The sequence below is a fragment of the Haliotis rufescens genome, unplaced genomic scaffold, assembly GCF_023055435.1.
Source record: "Haliotis rufescens isolate VD_foot unplaced genomic scaffold, xgHalRufe1.0.p SCAF_17, whole genome shotgun sequence".
NCBI lineage: Eukaryota > Metazoa > Mollusca > Gastropoda > Lepetellida > Haliotidae > Haliotis > Haliotis rufescens.
In genome coordinates, this window is record NW_025963857.1 from 21,489,632 (window position 1) to 21,510,020 (window position 20,389).

The window sequence follows — 20,389 nt, forward strand, 5'->3', positions numbered from 1 at the left end:
ACGTCATGAATTGGAGCATGGGATAGAATAGGTCCACAGTACTTGTCATTACATTACTTGTCATTAAAGCCGACATAAATAAAAGAGTGAGTGAGTGAGTATGGCTTTACGCCGCTTTTAGCAATATTCCAGCAATGTCACGGCGGCGTTTGTTATAGAAGAAACAATACCGCTGCGTAAAACAATATTCATTCACTATGCCCTGTCCGGATTCCCAATCACTAGTCGGGGACAACCGGGGTACACCACTTCTGTGTCACTCGGAGGAAAGGTGCTGTAGGTTTTACTACAATGAAAGTAAATCTACATCAAACACTTCTCAATTATTCCGTGTGTTGATTGGGAAATCTGACAACATCGGAAATAAAACCCAATTCTTCACAACGTACCCTTTAAAAAAACACCTATCCAGGTAATTGGAATATAACGGTGGTTGCCAAATAAACCTTCCCTCTCGACTGTGTAACACGGTAGTGTTAAGAGCTGCGCTCGCGCTGTGTTCGGAGTAAGCCGTTAACTGTCCACTCGCTGCAGACGACAGGTGTGCTCGAATCACGTCTACCGTAGCAGACGATACAGGTGCCTGACTCGACTCAGGGGTGAGCAGACGAATACACTTCTCCGGAATATTATCGCTGCTTACTTCCGTACGCGGTACTACATCACAAACAGAAAGCACCCGTTTTCAAACGATAGAAGCAGACGGCATGTCAGGCGGTCAAGCGAGGATGAACTTTTTGGTGCAGGATAGAGTGCGCTATAGTAATCATGGAAATGAGAGTTGGGAATTCCCCCAGGGCAAGTAACACGGACGGGATTGTTTGAGTGAAGGTGTGGATGAGAGAAGGATAGTGCTGGATTCGTCAGAGGCTCACTGGTGTTGCGAGTATACAGGTTAAGTTGGAACACTTAAGGGTGCCGCTTATATCGCCTCCTTTGTGCGATCTGTTCTCATGATAAATTTCGTTTGTGTTTTTGAACTTTCATCATTGAAGGTGAGGTCTCGGTGATTCGCGAAAAGGATTTTTTATACAGTTGTGTTAGGAAACACGAAGTTCACCTTTTGAACCAAAAGATTTAACGCGAGTTTTGTTGAAAATTAATTGAATACCTTTACAACGAGTAATAGATACCTGGGAACACAAAAGGATTTGGAGGAAGAAAAGTTGTTCGTACGTTGAAAGAGCCTTATCAATTGTTGTGGTAATAGAATTTCCTAATTGAATTTTACCTGTGTGTATTTGTGGATTTCGGCGACAAAGGCTTAACGAGTACACTCGACCACACAGACCTTGTTTGTGTTCAGCATCCGGAATAGCACAGTACTGTGGTGAGCGACAAGACCTTTATTGACTTTATGAAAGGGTAATCGGAATTTATCCGTACAGAGATTATACTATTATACACGCTTAATATGAAGATATTGCATCTGCAGTTACAAAGCGAAAAGTGTAAATACTACATAATCACAAAGTGTTCTCGGTACATATGTTAAGGCAGACCCAGGATTTCCTGTGGCTTGCCTCGTGTTAGCGCTGTATCATTGGAGAAGAAAACAGAGCAAACGACCAGTCAGTATCTTGGAAATACTGGTTCATTCGCAGCCTAGTTGGAAACGTACGCTCTTAGAAGGATGAGGTTTGTCTGACACTTTTTGAAACTTTGGTAACCGAGTCATAAGTGACAAGCAGTTGTCTCGACCAATCAGTGTCGATCTTGGACAGATGTTCTCAGATATATGACTGCAAACACTTGACGACAAATACCAGAAACAGTTTCGAGGAAAACCTGAGGGATCTCCACATATAGTGACGTCATTGTCGTAGCAGACGACACTTGTGAAAATGTCGGAAAGATTCGGTTGGCACGACTACTTAGTGCTGACGTTGATGTTGGCGGTGTCGGCGGCGATAGGACTGTATCATGGCTGTCGGCGAGGGGGACAGAAGACAACGGACGAGTACCTGATGGGGGGCCGGGATATGCAGTTCCTTCCGGTCGCCTTCTCTGTCCTAGCCAGCTTCCTGTCCGCCATCACGGTGCTGGCGGTTCCTGTGGAGATTTATTTGTTTGGTGCTGCGTTCTGGGTGAACGCTTTGTCCTACTTTATCTCGGTGCCCATCACTGCACATGTGTTCATCCCACTCTTCCACAGACTCAAGCTCAGGAGCGTCTACGAGGTAATTGTTCAAATTTATATTTAAACAAATCAAGGTTGTGACCCTTAAAAAAGTTGTAAAACTTTTGAAACAGATCTCATTTTATGATAGCGAGAGTACAATAATGTATATCATACATACTATGTTTGTCTGTAAGAGATGACACATTTGCCTTTAGTCTAAGACTTCACATCTCGCTGGGCAGAGTTGCGTCCCTTAGTACTGTCATGATCCGCTGAACCGCCGAGATTCGAACCTCAGACTCACCCCATTTATGATCCATGGCCTGGCAACACTACATCCGAGCTCTTGGTTTTCACCAAATTGGTAAATGTCTTGCAGCAACCGTAGACTTTCATCACACATTAAGTGGCATCTTGTACCTTGGTGCTCCTGAAATATTGTTCAAAGCCGCGTTACCCACTCACTCACTCACTTATTGGCGCGAGTGCTTAATTATTTAAATATGTTAAAGATGTGATAGTGTTAGGTGCTACTACGATAGTTACATCTCAGTTAGCCATGGTGTGAATTTAGCAATGGAATGTAATCCGCAATCACCGTCCTGATGTAAATTCGTACTCCCATTGCAGATTTTTATTCATTATCATTGTCGAGTTCTGTTCGTTTTGTCCAGATGTGCTCAAATGAAGCATGTCTACTTTCATTAATTAAAACGGCTTATATATTTGCCGACATTATGTAAAAGCGTTATTAATTATAGACAAAGTTATATAAGTCAGTAAAAATGAAACATTTATTAATCAATGACACGAACAGCTAAACTTTGGTAGCCTCACATATCGCTTTAAGGAGTCTATAAAAAGCACGTGAGAAAAGCGCAGAGGTCACCATGAGGCCCGTCATGTGAGTAAGTAAAAAGTAGCTGACACATTAAGCGCGGGAATTTGTCAATACCAGCTCTTCACAAACTATCTAGTCCCCATAAGCCGTCGAGTTCTATATGCTTTTAATAATGTAAATATGCTTTAAACGACTTCAATAAAAGCAATTGTATTTGAATGTATACCGATGGCAAATATTGCCGTCACACGGCAGTGACGGGAACATGTATATATAATGTATAGTTTACCATGGATTGGTTCTCGGAGAAGGCCAGAGTCCAGGGCCATCGCGCACCTGTAACGTGCAACAGCTTTATGCGTAACATGGTTTTCTATAGCTCTGGGTAATAGGTAATGTTTTGCATAGGGAGCTATCCCTCGATCGCATTCACAGGGACAGAGCCACGTCAGGTCTGTTTCAGGAAGTAATATACTTTTGAGATAGATTTCAGTGATCTTTATTGACATTATATGGTTGACTCAACACATACTGAAAACTACATAAAGCGCAAAGGGTTGGTATACATGTACTTATGTGATACGGTGTTATTGGGGGATCAGTGTTAGAAAGTCACGCGGATTTGCAGTGGATAATTTACGACCGTGTGGCAATTACGACCTTTTTAGTAGGCCATGGACATTTGCTATAGCAATTATATCATGTTATGACCGCTATCTAAACAATAAAAAGAATCACAGCTTGTTGATTTTTTTTTTAACTTTCAACGACCGAACAGTTCACAAATATATAATAACTTGGAGTATCACGACAATTTGTTTTCCTTGAACAAATCTGTTAATGTTAAAAAAATAATAAGTGTCTTTTATAAGGGAAGTAACTCTTTGACCGGCTCTCATTCAGAGAACCTCGGCAACACCATTCGGGTCCCCTCGGTTTATTGCGATATCTTCATGATATCTCGGGGAGCAATGGAGTAGTAATATTTCATGATTTCACAGTAAACCACGTACCGATTGAAAATGCATATCACTCCGCATGTTGTTCATAAGAACGAGTTCGCAACTCTTAAAGAAAAGAAATCCGGGATGAAATTTGATACCGAGCAAAAACGTTTAAGGGTCAAAGCTGCCACCAGATTGTGTTATCGAATGTCATTGCCACATGCACAAGTGAAATCGGTTCCAACATGGATTTAATGCGGGTTGATCTGGGCCCACTTGCACAAAGCTATCTTAGCGCTAAGATGAGTGTAACTCCCATACTCTAACATAGGCTTACGATAGTCTTAGCGCTAAGATCGCTTTGTGCAAGTGGCCCCTGATCCTCTGAGATTGAGGTGAGCCTAGTGTCGGGGACTTGTGAATTCTTTACTTTTTACGTCCAATCCAGTTGATTTACGGAAACTTTGAACCCTGCAATCTCATTAAAAACAAATCTTTTACTCTGATTCTACGTCCATTCCACAAGATGTATCAAACCCGTAAAGATCCAGGTTAAAATAGGTCTTCAGCAACCCATGCTTGCCGTAAAAGGCGAATTTGCTTGTCTTCAGGGGTGGCTAACGGGATCGGCTGGTCAGGCTGGCTGACTTGGTTCATGCATGTAATCGTATCCCAATTGCGTAGGTCGATGCTCTTGATATCAATCACAGAATTGTCTTTTCCAGACTCTAGTATTTCCAGACCGCCGGGGCTGGTGGGTCAGCCTAGTGGCTAAGGCGTTCGCTCGTCACGAAGGCCCGGGTTCGATTCCCTACATGGGTACAAAATGCGTGAAGCCCATTTCTGGTGTCCATCGCCGTGATATTGCTAAAAGCGGAGTAAAACCTCACTCACTCACTCACTTTCCAGACCGCCGACATATAGCTGGAATATTGCTGAGTTCAGCGTTAAACAAAGAACATATGTATCGAACAGAGATCTGCCTTGTTGAGACTTCAGGGTTCAAAGTTACAGTAAATCACTTCGGGTTGTACCTATTCAGTAAATCATTCACAAGATCTGAGTTGTTTCTATTGTAATTCGCCTGAAACCTATGAGTGTGGGTTCGAATCCCGGTTCGCCCCTATTATGTTTCTAGGTTTGTCAGCACCATACTCGTGCTCGTGGGTTTCACCGAAGTGGTAAACGTCTGAGACCTGCATCACTTCGGGCTTTCCTCCCACATTAAGCTGATACGCCGTGATATAACTGGAATACTGTTAAAAGCGGCGTTAAACTCAACTCACTCACTCACTCTAATGTAACTGAGAAAGAACTGGGTCATGGTTCCCGCCATATGGCAGAAACCCATGGGACATATTGTTATTATCGATCACATCTCTCCGTACGGTGATTTACACCACGTTGGTTCGATTATTATAATTCGACAACCAGTGTTGACTTGGTTCAGCGTGGGTTATCCATTGTTAATCAAGCATAACGTAGGCCAGCACCCTGAATAAAACGGGGCGGTCGGGTAGCCTAGTGGTTCAAGCGTTCGCTCGTCACCCCGAAGACCCGGGTTCGATTCCCGACATGGGTACAATGTGTGAAGCCCATTTCTGGTGTCCTCCGCCGTGATATTGCTGGAATATTGCTAAAAGCGGCGTAAAACCATACTCACTCACTCACTGAATAAAACGCAACCTTTGATATAACACAAAATAGATGCCAGGAGACGGGAAAACACGACAGCCATGTGCTATAACACACCCCTGGGATGGGTTAACATGTGTTTTATTGCTTAACGAATCTACCATTGTACGTTTTCTATTTAATTCATGACGAGCGACAAGTCAGTTCTAAATAACGTGTTGAACATTAGACAGAGCACAAAGTCATCATCGAAGTTGCACAATTGCTATAACACACAACTATGAGATGATAACAAGTGTTGAGTAATACCCCGTTCACATGCACAACATTTACTAACGTAAGTAATTTTGCACATGTGTAACTATACATACATGTGTATATGTAAATTTAGTATGCGTTCGCATGAAAATCAACTTGTGTGTAAATAAAGTATTAAATTGTGTAAGGCACACATATTCGTCAGTCTGTTTAAGACTTTCAACACAAAACAGGTTGTTTTCCAATCAAAGTTGAATGAGAAGAGAGTTACTTCACCAAAACTTTTCGCGTGAAGCAACATGTGTTTGATTTAATTTGTACACAAAGTTTTGACTCATTGAAACCAAAAGAAAACACCGTCCGCTCAACTCTGTATATACGCATGAAGTTAACAACTGTTGACAATTTGTTTGGTGTTGGCAAAAGAACAGATATTAATTAGATTATCCTCTTACGTTAACATAAACGTTCACATGCAACATATACACACAGTGGAAATTTACATTTACTTTTGCACCTGCTCCAGACACGATGCAAATTTGGTGTAAATATACACCCATGAGTAAACGCGTTCGCATGACAAGTATACTCACCTCTTTTTTTTTATTACGTGGTTTGTATCGTTACCTATCGTGTAGTTGTCCGATTTTCGATCACGAACGTTGATACTACTTAATTTCGTTTATCCGACATAATCATATGCAACCAACGATGTCGGATTAACGGGACTTGACTGTATGTATTTCTACACACGTATGCATATATACACACATGTGAACGGGGTATAAGTATAGGCAATTTTGCTCAACCGAAGAATGAGTGAGTGAGTGAGTGAGTATGGTTTTACGCCGCTTTTAGCAATATTCCAGCAATATCACGGCGGGGGACACCAGAAATGGGCTTCACACATTGTACCCATGTCGGGATTCGAACCCGGGTCTTCGGCGTGACGAGCGAACGCTTTAACCACTAGGCTACCCGACCGCCCCTCAACCGAAGAATGACGCCAATCAGTAAACATGTGAACATTGGTTATACCATGGTCAACAGGGTTTCTTAGGTCGTCCTTGGTTAGGAAATCGTCCGCAAGCAGTGTTCAAGCAAAGGTTATAACTGAGAGAACTGAACGTGGAGTTGAGCTGTAAACGTATAGATGGAGAAGGGCTCCCTTGCCTTGGTTGTTCCAGTTAAGGTCACTGTGTCATTAGTGATTTGTGTCAAACCGAGACAGACCCGTGAATCTCTTGGGTGGAATAGGTCTTCGGAAACCCATGCTTGCCGCAAAAAGCGACTATGCTTGTCGTAAGAGGCGACTAACGGGGTCGGGTGGTCAGGCTCGCTGACTTGGTTGATGCATGTCATGGTATCCCAATTGAGTGGATCGATGCTGGACTGTCCAGACTCGGTTATTTACAGACCGCCGTCATGTAGCTGGAATATTGCTGAGTGCGGCGTTAAACAACAAACAAACAAACCGAGACATATTGTCTCTATGTGTAATTTTAATAAATATTTATTTTCAAAGATTTAAATGAAGCCTTCTGGTACTGCCAGTTTGCCTGAGTAAAGTCCATGTATTCTAAACATGTTTTGATTATGGGCATGTTCTGTTTAGGTGGCTGTGAGAAAATGGCTCATTTCATGTGTTTAGAGTGAGTGAGTTGGGTTTAACGCCGCTTTTAACAGTATTCCAGTTATATCGCGGCGTGTCAGCTTAATGTGGGAGGAAAGCCTTAAGTGATGCAAGTCTCAGACGTTTACCACTTCGGTGAAACCCACGAGCACGGGTATGGTGCTGAAACAAACAAACCTAGAAACATAATAGGGGCGAATCGGGATTCGAACCCACAATCATAAGTTTGTGATTAGACCCTAAACGTGTTCAGATAGAACACATCATATGTGTATTCCGTTTATGATTTAAACACAGTCCTAAACATGTTTAGATCTGCATGTGTACATTCTAAACTCATGTTTTACAGTGTAGGATGTAATGGCCTTTTTTAGATCAATATTTCTTTGGGAGGGTTTTAAGCTGAGGGGCACAAGAAAGTATACCGAGTTTGATTTTCTATGTCATAGAGATATTAAAAGGACTGTTGTTGAATTTGATGATGTCTGTTTAACCATCGTTCATTCCCGCAACAGTTTGTAAAAAGTAATTTTATGTAAAAAAAATTTGATTCAATGAAAATTGGTGTGAGAAATGAGTGTTCAACACATGCTCCCTTCCTTGCCTGAAATGTACATTTGTGCCGAAAGAAAGTAAATTTATTGATTTTCAGAGATAACATTTCTAAGATACCCATCAGTAGTAGTATGTTGTGCGAAATTCTTTAAAGTTTTAAAAGTTGTGCCGAAAGAAAGTAAATTTATTGATTTTCAGAGATAACATTTCTAAGATACCCATCAGTAGTAGTATGTTGTGCGAAATTCTTTAAAGTTTTAAAAGTTTTTTTAAATAAAAAAAAGGTTTTATGAAATAAAACCATGTAGAAGAATTCTTTGAGTGGTGACTAAGCGCCAGTACAGTACATCATTTGGGATATATACCATCGGTTACTTAAGATATTTTCAACTAAAAATCAAACCTATGATAAAATTAACTTAGAGTAATTGTGTTTGCTCCTCGGTGTAATTGAATTGGTGTTCAGGGTGTGACTTGGTTGTGGGCATATGGTTGCCTGTAGACCCGTTGGATTTATCTCGTACGATGTATTGCAAACTTTGGCCGCGTCGCATCACTGATTTGCTCTCAGGGAGTGTTGCTAAAACCGCGTCGCAGTTGTGGGACGTCGCAAATGCGTTGTCAGTATGTGGTCACGTTGCGATCTTTTAACGGGGTCGCAACTTTTGCGATGTTATTTTCATTTTGGTTTAAGAAAACAACTGTCACTGAAATGAGTGCACTGCTTGACCTCAGAAAAGAACAAACAATAGTGAGATCATTCCACCGAGGTTGTCCGATGCCATCAACCCACATTGTTTACCATATCACTTCAGACTGCACGTGCAATAAGTACACTACCGGGCAAAAGAAAGTATACAGTTGAAAATCGGATGTGACCAAAAAATTACAAACGTTATCAAAACGTTACTGGGTTGAAAACCCTCGCCGAAACACTGGAAACTTAAGATCCAAGACACAACTGTGTATGAAATACATCACCATGAATAACCATTTCTTGTTTGTTTCCAGTTGGCCACCATCAAACATGGGTGTATACTTTCTTTCGCCCAGCAGTTTATATGCTATCCTGATGTTAGTGATGGACACGAGTGAGTGAGTGAGTGAGTGAGTGAGTATGGTATAACGCCGTTTTTAGCAATATTCCAGCAATATCACGGCGGGGGATACCAGAAATGGGCTTCACACATTGTACCCATGTGCGGAATCGAACCGGGTCTTAAGAGTGACGAGCGAACGCTTTAACCCCCAGGTGTTGGTAGCCACCCCACAAGGTCATGAATGCCATTGGTCACTATCTCAGTTGATTCGTAGCGATGCTGATTATTTAACATGAAATATACGGCCATGCTTTCTGAGAATCTAAACGTCAAAACGGCGAAAGAAATCTTGAATCAAATTTTAAAGAAATATCTTTAAATCCATGATACCTGTTTCTTTTGAGAAACACAAACCAAAGCAAATCCACAGATGCATCTTACAATTTGTGTCTTTAAATATACTGTATGTGTGCTTCCTTGTTATAAGTTCAGTATTTCCTTTGATCTTGTCTCAATATCTACTGCAAACTGTCGTTATGTCGGAAAACTATAGAACAAGCGGAAATATCTTCTGAGACATGGAATGCGTTCATTACATGGGTATTGCAACCTGTCAAAACATGCATCGCGCACTTTCAGCTACCTGTAATGTAGTTTATGCAAGGGGCCCCGGGGTCCTGTAACTGAAATAATCATATAGAAGAGCCATCTTGTGTTATGCGCAAAAAGGATATATTCGACCCATCCTCGGCACACGGGGCATATATTTTCCGTTTGACCTATAACCCTTGAGAGATGCTGTCAATGCTTCGAACATAGGCCCTGATCCACAAAGCGACAGTCGTGAGCCTATGATAAACTATAGAGTTACGGTAATTCGTAGAGACCATATCTCAAGGTTTTCGAACAGGCAGGATCTAGGACACAAGTGCCCCTTGCTTATCGTAAGAACCGTCTGAATTGGATGAGGAGTGAGTGATCACAATATGTGATCTGGTTGATCGGGAGTGAGTGAGGTTTCACACATTGTACCCATTTGTCGAATGTAACACGGACCTTAGACGTGACGGGCTAATGTTTTGATCACCAGGTTACCCCCACTGTCGGGTTGATTGTGTGTCATCACCCCAAATGAAGCTCATGCTATCAACCGCTGCGGCGCCTGGCCCAGAATCGATTATATAGGACCCCGTGAAAAAAGCTGGAAAATTGCGGCGTTCAACTACATTCACTCACTCGGTGGTTAGGCGTTTGGTCGGGACGTCTCTACTGCTACTGCTACTGCTACTGCGATGAGCGTGGTGTCATCGGAGACCTAAAGCCACTGACGTCAATTTCAAACAGTTATTTCACAATCATATTTTAACCGACAGGTAATATGATCTTAAATCTTTATGCATCTCAAACGTCGGTGTTATATATTGCAACGCTTGTGACACTTTAATGCCAAGCTTCAGTTTTTGCGTTTCAATCTTGCGCAATCTCGCTCCTGTTGACAGTGGCATCTTTAATATTATGTGTTATGCCAATGCAACATATTTAGCCGAGTTTTGATAAATTTTATCGCCTCGAGAAATACGTAAACATCAGCTATTTTCAGCATTCATTTCGGTTTACTATTACTGAATCACTATTGTCAGCATTTACACTTATGTTTTCCCCTAAATAAGTAATGTATTGCCCTCTTCAATGTTGGCCACGTGCCGATCAACGCATGCCGTTCTTTGCGTGATGTCGTTATACAAGACCTATCTTTCTTTTTGGACTGAAAAGTGTTAAAGTTGTTCAAGTGATAAATGTTACAATTGACACGATGTTAAGACGTATCTCTATTGGTTACGCCTTACAGAATCTACAGGAATAGTGCCAATTTCTAATTCTGAAATATATATGATACAGTATAATCTTACCCGTGGAGATCCATGTTAGAATTGATCTTTAGCAACCCATGTTTGTCGTAAGAGGCGACTAACGGGATCGGGTGGTCAGGCTCGCTGACTTGGTTGATGCATGTCACCGTATCCCAATCGCGTGGATCGATCCTCCTGGATTGTCTGGTCCAGACCGCCTGTCATATATGTATGGAATATTGCTGAGCTAGGCGTTAAACAACAAACAAAACAAACAGTATAACTGTACACGTTTGTGCATGTGGCTGTACATTTGTGCATTTACATAAACACAATTACTGTAGGGTGGGGGGCGGTCGGGTAGCCTAGTGGTTAAAGAGTTCGCTCGTCACGCCGAAGACCCGGGTTCGATTCCCGACATGGGTACAATGTGTGAAGCCCATTTCTGGTGTCCCCCGCCGTGATATTGCTGGAATATTGCTAAAAGCAGCGTAAAACCATACTCACTCACTCACTCACTGTGGGTGGATTTTTACAACAGCAAACAATATACACTGCATGATAAGTTGTTACTTTTTCTAATGAATGGCATACGTCGCTTTGAGGGGTGCCTTAATTGTTTGTTAAACTTTGGGTTAACCGGTCAACACAATAAAATCTTTGCAGGAAACATTCTCTTTCTTTTATGAAGTACGGTGATTCTAACGGGTGATCAAATCTCCACTACAAGGAATAGAACGAATAAGTCCACTTCAGCTAAACCTAGTTATAAACGTCCAGGGCCCTGTTCCACAAAGAGATCGTAGCGCTAAGATGATCGTAACTCCCATACTTTAACATAGACTTACGACAGTCGTCGCGCTACGATCTCTTTGTGGAACGGGGCCCAGAGGCTTAATGTATGTCAAACTAAAGCAGTGAGTGATACTTCGTTGGAACGTTGGTTTCAGAGAGGATGAGGTGAGGTGACGTTACGTTCAAGATTATTGCACCGGTATAGAAACGTCAATGAACGAATGTGTATGTGTGGCTGCTTGTACTAGTCCGGACTAATGCCGGTTTCATAGTACTAGCCCACTGGATAAGCCTACTGACTCCAAGCCTTGTTTTGTCCCCATAATACCTTGCGTCAGGTACGGTAACAACATGTACCATCTTTTAACGTGTTTTGGTATGACGCGTCCGGAGATCGAACCACCGACCTTCCGCTCTCCGTGCAGACGCAAAATCCACTATCCACTTAGTCGGTCTGTGGTTCATTAAGCAGTTGGCTGTTTATATCAATACCTGTGTTGATACCTATGTTAAGTACACATAGAAAGGGGCGGTCGGGTAGTCCAGCTGTTAAAGCGTTCGCTTGTCACGCCGAAGACCCGGGTTCGATTCCCGACATGGGTACAATGTGTGAAGCCTATTTCTGGTGTCCCCCGCCGTGATATTGCTGGATTATTGCTAAAAGCGGCGTAAAACCATACTCACTCACTCACACGTAGAAAGCCGCTGTTACTGACAGGAGCTACGTGATTACAAGTGAATGATGAGGCACATATTCTCATCCTTGTCTTCGCTTCTGGGGTAATGACATACGCCACAACACCTGGAATGTACCACTCTATATGTTATTTATTTTCTTAGTACCGCGGTACGACAGCCTTACTCCATTCGCTTCACCATTAAGCCATGCATTAGTGTCGTGATATTATTAGATCACGATGAGATACCCATCACGATATCTACCTGACCTCATGGTACCCCTGACAATATAAGATAAAGTTCATTAACCATCATAATGTAAACTAGAATTCACTGTCTTCATCTCACTATCAAGGCAGCCATCATAATATAAGATATATACCACGGTAGCCATCCCACAATGAAATATATATCACAGTAGTCATCACAATATAAGACATATATCACAGTAGTCATCACAGTATAAGATATATATCACGGTAGCCATCACGATATGGGATATATATCACGGTAGCCACCAAAAAATAAGATACATATCACGGTAGCCATCACGATATTAGATATATATCACGGCAGCCATCACGATATCAGATATATATCACGGTAGCCATCACACTATAAGATATATATCACGGTAGCCATCACGATATTAGATATATATCACGGTAGCCATCACGATATTAGATATATATCACGGTAGCCATCACGATATGAGATATATGTCACGGTAGCCATCACGATATGAGATATATATCACGGTAGCCATCACGATATCAAATATATATCACGGTAGCCATCACACTATAAGATATATATCACGGTAGCCATCGCGATATCAGATATATATTACGGTAGCCATCAAGATATGAAATATAGATCACGGTAGCCATCACAATACTAGTATACGAAATATAACACGGTAGCCATCGCGTTATAAGGTTTAACTTACGGTAACAATCACGATATAATATTCAAGATAGATATTACGGTAGCCACCACACAATAAGATATATATTACGATAACCATCACACTATAAGATATATATCACGGTAGCCATCACGATATTAGATATATATCACGGTAGCCATCACGATATGAGATATATGTCACGGTAGCCATCACGATATGAGATATATATCACGGTAGCCATCACGATATCAGATATATATCACGGTAGCCATCACACTATAAGATATATATCACGGTAGCCATCGCGATATCAGATATATATTACGGTAGCCATCAAGATATGAAATATAGATCACGGTAGCCATCACAATACTAGTATACGAAATATAACACGGTAGCCATCGCGTTATAAGGTTTAACTTACGGTAGCAATCACGATATAATATTCAAGATAGATATTACGCTAGCCACCACACAATAAGATATATATTACGATAACCATCACACTATAAGATATATATCACGGTAGCCATCACGATATCAGATATATATCACGGTAGCCATCACGATATCAGATATATATCACGGTAGCCATCACGATATCAGATATATATATATCACGGTAGCCATCACGATATCAGATATATATCACGGTAGCCATTACGATATCAGATAACAGAGTGTACAGTAATTAATGATAACATGCTCTCCTCACGCGTGAAGCTTTACAGAATTTTAGAAAGTTTTCTACTATAGCTGGATCATAATCATTCATTACACTGGATTGGATAACCGTGATCTCGCTGAGGTCACACATGAAGGTCACACAAGAATGTTTTTCCATCCATAAATAAACGAGACTTCTTCGAGATGAAGTCAAACCAAACAAGCATGTCACACGGTTCAAATTTCTTGGCGTTTGTATTAGATATACGTATATGTACTACATACGTTATAAACAATCCAGCTACATCCATTTTCCATGTTCATACAAACTACAGATAGAGTGGGGTCTCTTGGTCAGTGCCTATGACCTCGATGCACCCGACCACTTTCGATTTTCAATTTTCATTTCAAAACGTTCAGCGTGGCTGTATGAAGCTGTTTACTATATTCGTACCGATATCTCGACTTGCGGGGTCGGATATTGCGGGTGTGCCGTATCAGTGTCCCATTCGAAGCATATTTTGTGGCAAGTGTTTGTTTATGGGTGAACGTGCACTACAAAACTTTCACATGGCTCTAACTTAACAGTATCGATACAAATCATCTCCCTAGGTCAGATACCCTGGAACATCCGCGCGTTTCGCAAAACCGCTATCTAACGAGTATGAGTGTAGTTTTCTCTTTATGTGCCGCTGTAGCCCGCATACGATATACAAACACGGTTGCTATCACGATATAAGATCTATATCACGTTAGCCACCAAAATACTAGTATAAGGAATATACGGTAGCCATTACGATATAAGACATATGATACTGTAGCCATCACGTTTAGCAATATTATATCTTTATTATGGTGAAAATAACAAGTTTGTCTAATTGCAAGCCATTTAGAGAATCGAACCCAGGTCGTCGATGAGACGAGCAAAAGCTTCAACCACTAGGCTAGCCTCGTGTCCTCGTTGAGAGTACGCCTGAGTTTATGTCAATATGTTTCTGTTCCATGGTAATTGTTACATACCCCCTGACCTGCCCGAGCATCTGGGGGACCTCAGGTGTTAAGTACACAAACACACATAATCCCCGGTTAAACTGTGGTTTCAAAAGGTAAACCTTTGTTAAAAAACATCACCCAGCTTAAAAAGAGAGAAAGAAAAATGTCGACTGTTGTCAAGAGCCTGCTTGCTGCCCTCAGCACGTAACTAGAACAGAGAATGAACTTGATAAATACCCAACAACTAGCAGTACGTACCCGCGCGGATGAGTTGTGTCAACTTGTCGCGTATTTGAGCACTAGGATCTGAGTTATAATTGTACAGTGGCGATAAATCAGGAGTCTCAAATTACAATAACACGGTGTTGATAAAACAGCCGATTTATCGACCGTCTAATTACGAACAGGTGGAGGATATCACAATCCAACTTCGATTAAGTGCATAGCATTCTTATTAAGATAGATCGCTCCAAAGTTCGTCAGGTTCAGACACACGTTTAAACATGTGTCAGTGATGCAGACACATGCATAAACGTGTGACTGTGTTGCAGACACATGTATACATGTGTGACAGTGTTGCAAATACATGTACATAAACACATGAAATTGTTACAAATACATACATAGAATTGGCACATGCATAAACGTATGACAATATTGCAAACACATACTTATTGTCTGACAGTGTTGCAGACACATGCATACAGGTATGACACTGTTACAAGTACATACATTAAACTGACACTTGCATAAAGGTCTGACAGTATTGCACATACTTAATATCTGACAGTGTTGCCGACACACACATAAAGGTATAACACTGTTACAAATACATAGTTACATTAAACTGACACTTGCATAAACGTATGGCAGTGCTGCAAACACATACATTAATAGCTGACAGTGTTGCCGACACACACATAAAGGTATAACACTGTTACAAATACATACCTTAGCCTGATACATGCATACATGTGTGACAGTGTTGCAGATACGTAATACTGTTCAGAAACTCATGACAGTTTAGCAGAAACAGCATAAACGTGTGTCGGTGTTGTAGACATACGTAAACGCTGACAGTGTTGCACCCACATACATATACGCGGGATATAAGGGCATATCAGCTTTCCTGGTATATTAGCATAAATATCTGATAATATTGACGACAAATGTGAACGTGTCCCCCTGATTCGAAATATAGTTCTTGGAATGTTGCAGACACACATTAGTGTGTGATTGTGTTGCCATAAGCACACATGCATGTGTAACACTGTTACTGGTATAAAGACGCGTGTGACGTTGTGACAGTTTACAGCGCAAGGAGAATGGAGACCCACATCCACATGTTACTGTATGGTCAGGCAATGTGCGCTGCAGTGCCAGAAACGGACATGTATACTAAGGTGGCAACGTTTGTGATGTACACTGAATAATGTGGACATTCACAAAACAGTGACACATACATGTTTGGGATGTATAAATAGAGTGAGTGAGTTGGTGTAACGCCGCTTTTAACAGTATTCCAGTTATTTCACGGCGTGTCAGCTTAATGTGGGAGGAAAGCCCGAAGTGATGCAGGTCTCAGACGTTTACCACTTCGGTGAAACCCACGAGCACGGGTATGGTGCTGACAAACCTAGAAACATAATCGGGGCGAACGGGGACTCGAACCCACAATCATAGGTTTCTGGCGTAACCAAGATCGCAACTCTTCACAGCGAATCGCGGCGCCTTAGACGACTGGGCCACCAGTGCCCCCTGTATAAATAGAAGCGCTAAAACCTTTTCCATAACCATTAGAAATACCTGCTGAAAGCAGTCCACTGTAGATTCCGACTATATCATAAGCATATGTTTATGAATCACTTTTAAAAAGTGATGATACTAGGTGTTCACAAAAGCCAGCGAAAATAATTAAGATGCATATTGATGATTCGACTGTTTGTTGCAAATACATTCAAGAAAAAGGTTGAAAGAAAACAAAAAACATTTATTAAAAAAAGGGAACACTTTACAAGTCCAGATTATTAGTTTTTTCGCTCGCTCCCCCCTCCAGACACTTCCACTGACACGCTGGGTGAAGGAAAATAGTATTCATCTCCACAACACGACCGGAATGTTATTAACGATACATTTACATAGATTAACATATTACCATTGGCGGGGCTGACGACAGACAATGCCATGTCTGTGGTAGGGGATCAAAGACACACTAACAGGTAGACAACGCTAGATACACATTCTTATGGATAATTTATAGGCTGACAAGAACATTTTATGAATTTCTGTGGGTGGGGAATAATTTGCTGGAGTGTTAGCTAAATATATTCATATCTAATGTGTTCTAGTTTCTTTTAAAATAACGTTTCTATGTGGTAAGTTACCCATGGTTTAAACGTTTAACATACTCCATCTGTGGGTTAATGAGTTGTGAAATAAATGTAAACACATTACACATTCTTCTATTAATATGATTTTAATATTTTTCTGTGTCGTGAATATAATCACCAGAATGAGGAGAATTCACATGACGCGTCAAAATTTAAGCGGGAACTACTTCATCAACCGGGACTCTCATAACTAGTTAATAATTGGCGAATATACAACTGAAACAACTTAGGTGTTCCCGTGATTTTTAGATCAACATTTGACTTGCCTTTGCACCCGATCCTTTTACGCCTTTTACGACAAGCATAGTCGCCTTTTACGGCAAGCATAGTCACCTTTTACGACAAGCATAGTCACCTTTTACGGCAAGCATAGTCACCTTTTACGACAAGCATAGTCACCTTTTACGACAAGCATAGTCACCTTTTACGACAAGCATAGTCACCTTTTACGACAAGCATAGTCACCTTTTACGGCAAGCATAGTCACCTTTTACGACAAGCATAGTCACCTTTTACGGCAAGCATAGTCACCTTTTACGACAAGCATAGTCACCTTTTACGGCAAGCATGGGTTGCTGAAGACCTATTCTACCCCGGAATTTTCACGGGTGTTCTATTGATGAAGGCATTCAACAAAATAATACATGATGATGAACTAAATATGCTAACAAAAGCAATTGGTCATGGACAACAGCTTGGTGTTATGAGTAGAAAAAGTAATATGTCAGCGGAATTAATAGTCTCACGTTAGCTTAAACCTTTTTAAATGAAGTTGGTATGAATGTACTGATTTTAATATACGAGGGGCGATCAATAGGTTTTGCAACTTGGGCATTTGTGTTTACACAAACAATGTCAACTTGTGTCAGGTGTGACACTAGTCATAGCATCAGGTTGTCATAACAAGTTCCAGACACAACAATACGTTAGATGTGATTGCTTCATTCACCTAAGGGTGGTCACAATCATGGATTCTCTCAAACATGAACACCGCGGTGTAAAAAAGTTCCTTACCAAGGAGGGATCCAACGCAAAAGAAATCTATGATCGCATGTGTAAAGTGGTGGGTAAGGATGCTCCTGACTATTCCACAGTTCGCCGTTGGTCTCTACAGTTTAAAAGAGGTAGGGAGTCCATAGACGATGACCCAAGGTCAGACAGGCCTTCAGATGCCACCCAACCGAAAACCATTGCTGCTATAGAAAGAAGAATTTTGTCTGACCGACGAGTGAAAGTATCTGAACTTTCTAGGGAATTCGAAATATCAGTTGGAACCATTATTCATGGTATGTCCAAGGTATCTGCAAGATGGGTACCTGGAAACCTCAGAGCTCAAGATCGCCATCAGAGAACTGAAAGTTGTCGAGACCCCCTGGATCTCTATACTGCTGATGAAGCCGGATTTCTTTCTCGTCTAGTGACAGGTGATGGAACATTGATCCTCCACTGGGACCCAGAAACTACGTTGGAATCCATGCAATGGAAGTCCTCCAATTCTCCGCCTCCGAGGAAGTTTCGCACTCAACCATCGGCTTGCAAGGTAATGGCCACCATTTTGGGATGCCAGAGGCATATTACTGATTGATTACATGCCCCCCAAAACTACAATCAATGGTCAGTATTATGCTAATGTAATGAAATAATTGCGAAAATCTATTCGCCAGAAACGCCGTGGGATGATAACACGTGGTATTCTACTTTTGCATGACAACGCTTCGGTTCACAAGTCGAGAATTGCACAGGCCGCCATATGGGAATGTGGATTCGAACAGTTAAATCACCCACCCTACATCTCAGACTTAGCCCCCAGTGAGTATTTCCTGTTCCGGCAAATGAAATCTCCCTTACGTGGAAGACGCTTCCAGGATGACCGGGACATAAAGGCTGCCACGGAGGCATGGTTAGAGGGCCAATCTGCGGATTTCTATAAAAGTGGTATTAAAAGCTTGAAGGACGAATGGAATAAGTGTATTGAGGTGAATGGAGATAAAATTGAAAAATAAAAGTGAAAAAGATATTCTGCGACTTGTTCTTATATTGAAGTTCCAAAACTTATTGAACGCCCCTCGTAACTAGATTAGCATTTTTTGTAAAATTAGCATTACCATTCAATAAAGTGTTAAGATCAACTCCCTCAGAAAAGAAGAATGAATCATTTCTTACATCATTATAAAAGGGATATGAAAAGAAATAGCGTGATACATTTTCATATATGTAGGGGCGGTCGGGTAGCGCCGAAGACCCGGGTTCGATTCCCGACATGGGTACAATGTGTGAAGCCCATTTCTGGTGTCCCTCGCCGTGATATTGCTGGAATATTGCTAAAAGCGGCGTAAAACCATACTCACTCATTTCATACATGTATCCACAATAACAAGCTGCATTGTCAGAAATGTGTCTTTCATATCGACAGGCATTTAGATCACTACAACCAAGTCTGAGGCGAGAATGTAAAATCTACTTCCAAAATTTAGAACAATATACAAACTTATATTTTTATTCTGTTTTAAAAATCTCTTATATTCACCATCAGTGTCTGCTTTACTAACGTCATCGGGCAAATGGTTCCAAGGTTAAAGTCTCTACACAGGACAAATTATTATACTACATCGATTTTACTATTATTGTGTGGTAAAAACGATGTAGCATAATAATTTGTCCTGTGTAGAGACTTAAACCGTGCCTTTTGTTAAGGAACAAACCCGATACTTAACCACATAACCACTGTAACAAGATAAATAGTGTTTTAATAATCAGTTGGACCAAGTCCATTTATAACAAAGCAATCACAGGAGTGTTTCGTTAATTTTCAACAGGAGTGTTTCGTAAATATACAACAGGAGACTGGTACTTGAGCACTGTTTAAAGTGCAATTGAGTTATATAAATGCAGTGGGCAGTGATGACCGTAGATAAGAGTAGTATTCATTATGTCGATTATACAATTCATCAGCCGAAACAAACAGAGCTTTGCAGGTGCGTCGCCGATTTGTTTACCGACATTGTGTTTGCTTCTGGCTATTTGACAGTAAATCATTCGTCGCCATCTGCAACCATTCTGCCTCAGAATGGATTAAAAT

General features: G+C 41.1%; 1 protein-coding gene across 1 annotated transcript in view; it reads left to right on the forward strand.

The window, feature by feature from the left end:
* The first annotated feature begins 488 nt into the window (after positions 1-488).
* LOC124133957 (sodium-coupled monocarboxylate transporter 1-like) overlaps positions 489-20,389 on the forward strand; it is a 47,851-nt gene continuing 27,950 nt past the window's right edge. The window contains exon 1 of the mRNA XM_048397703.1: positions 489-2,180. Coding sequence (XP_048253660.1) covers positions 1,845-2,180 — 336 coding nt within the window. The 5' untranslated portion in view covers positions 489-1,844. The remainder of the gene's footprint in view (positions 2,181-20,389) is intronic.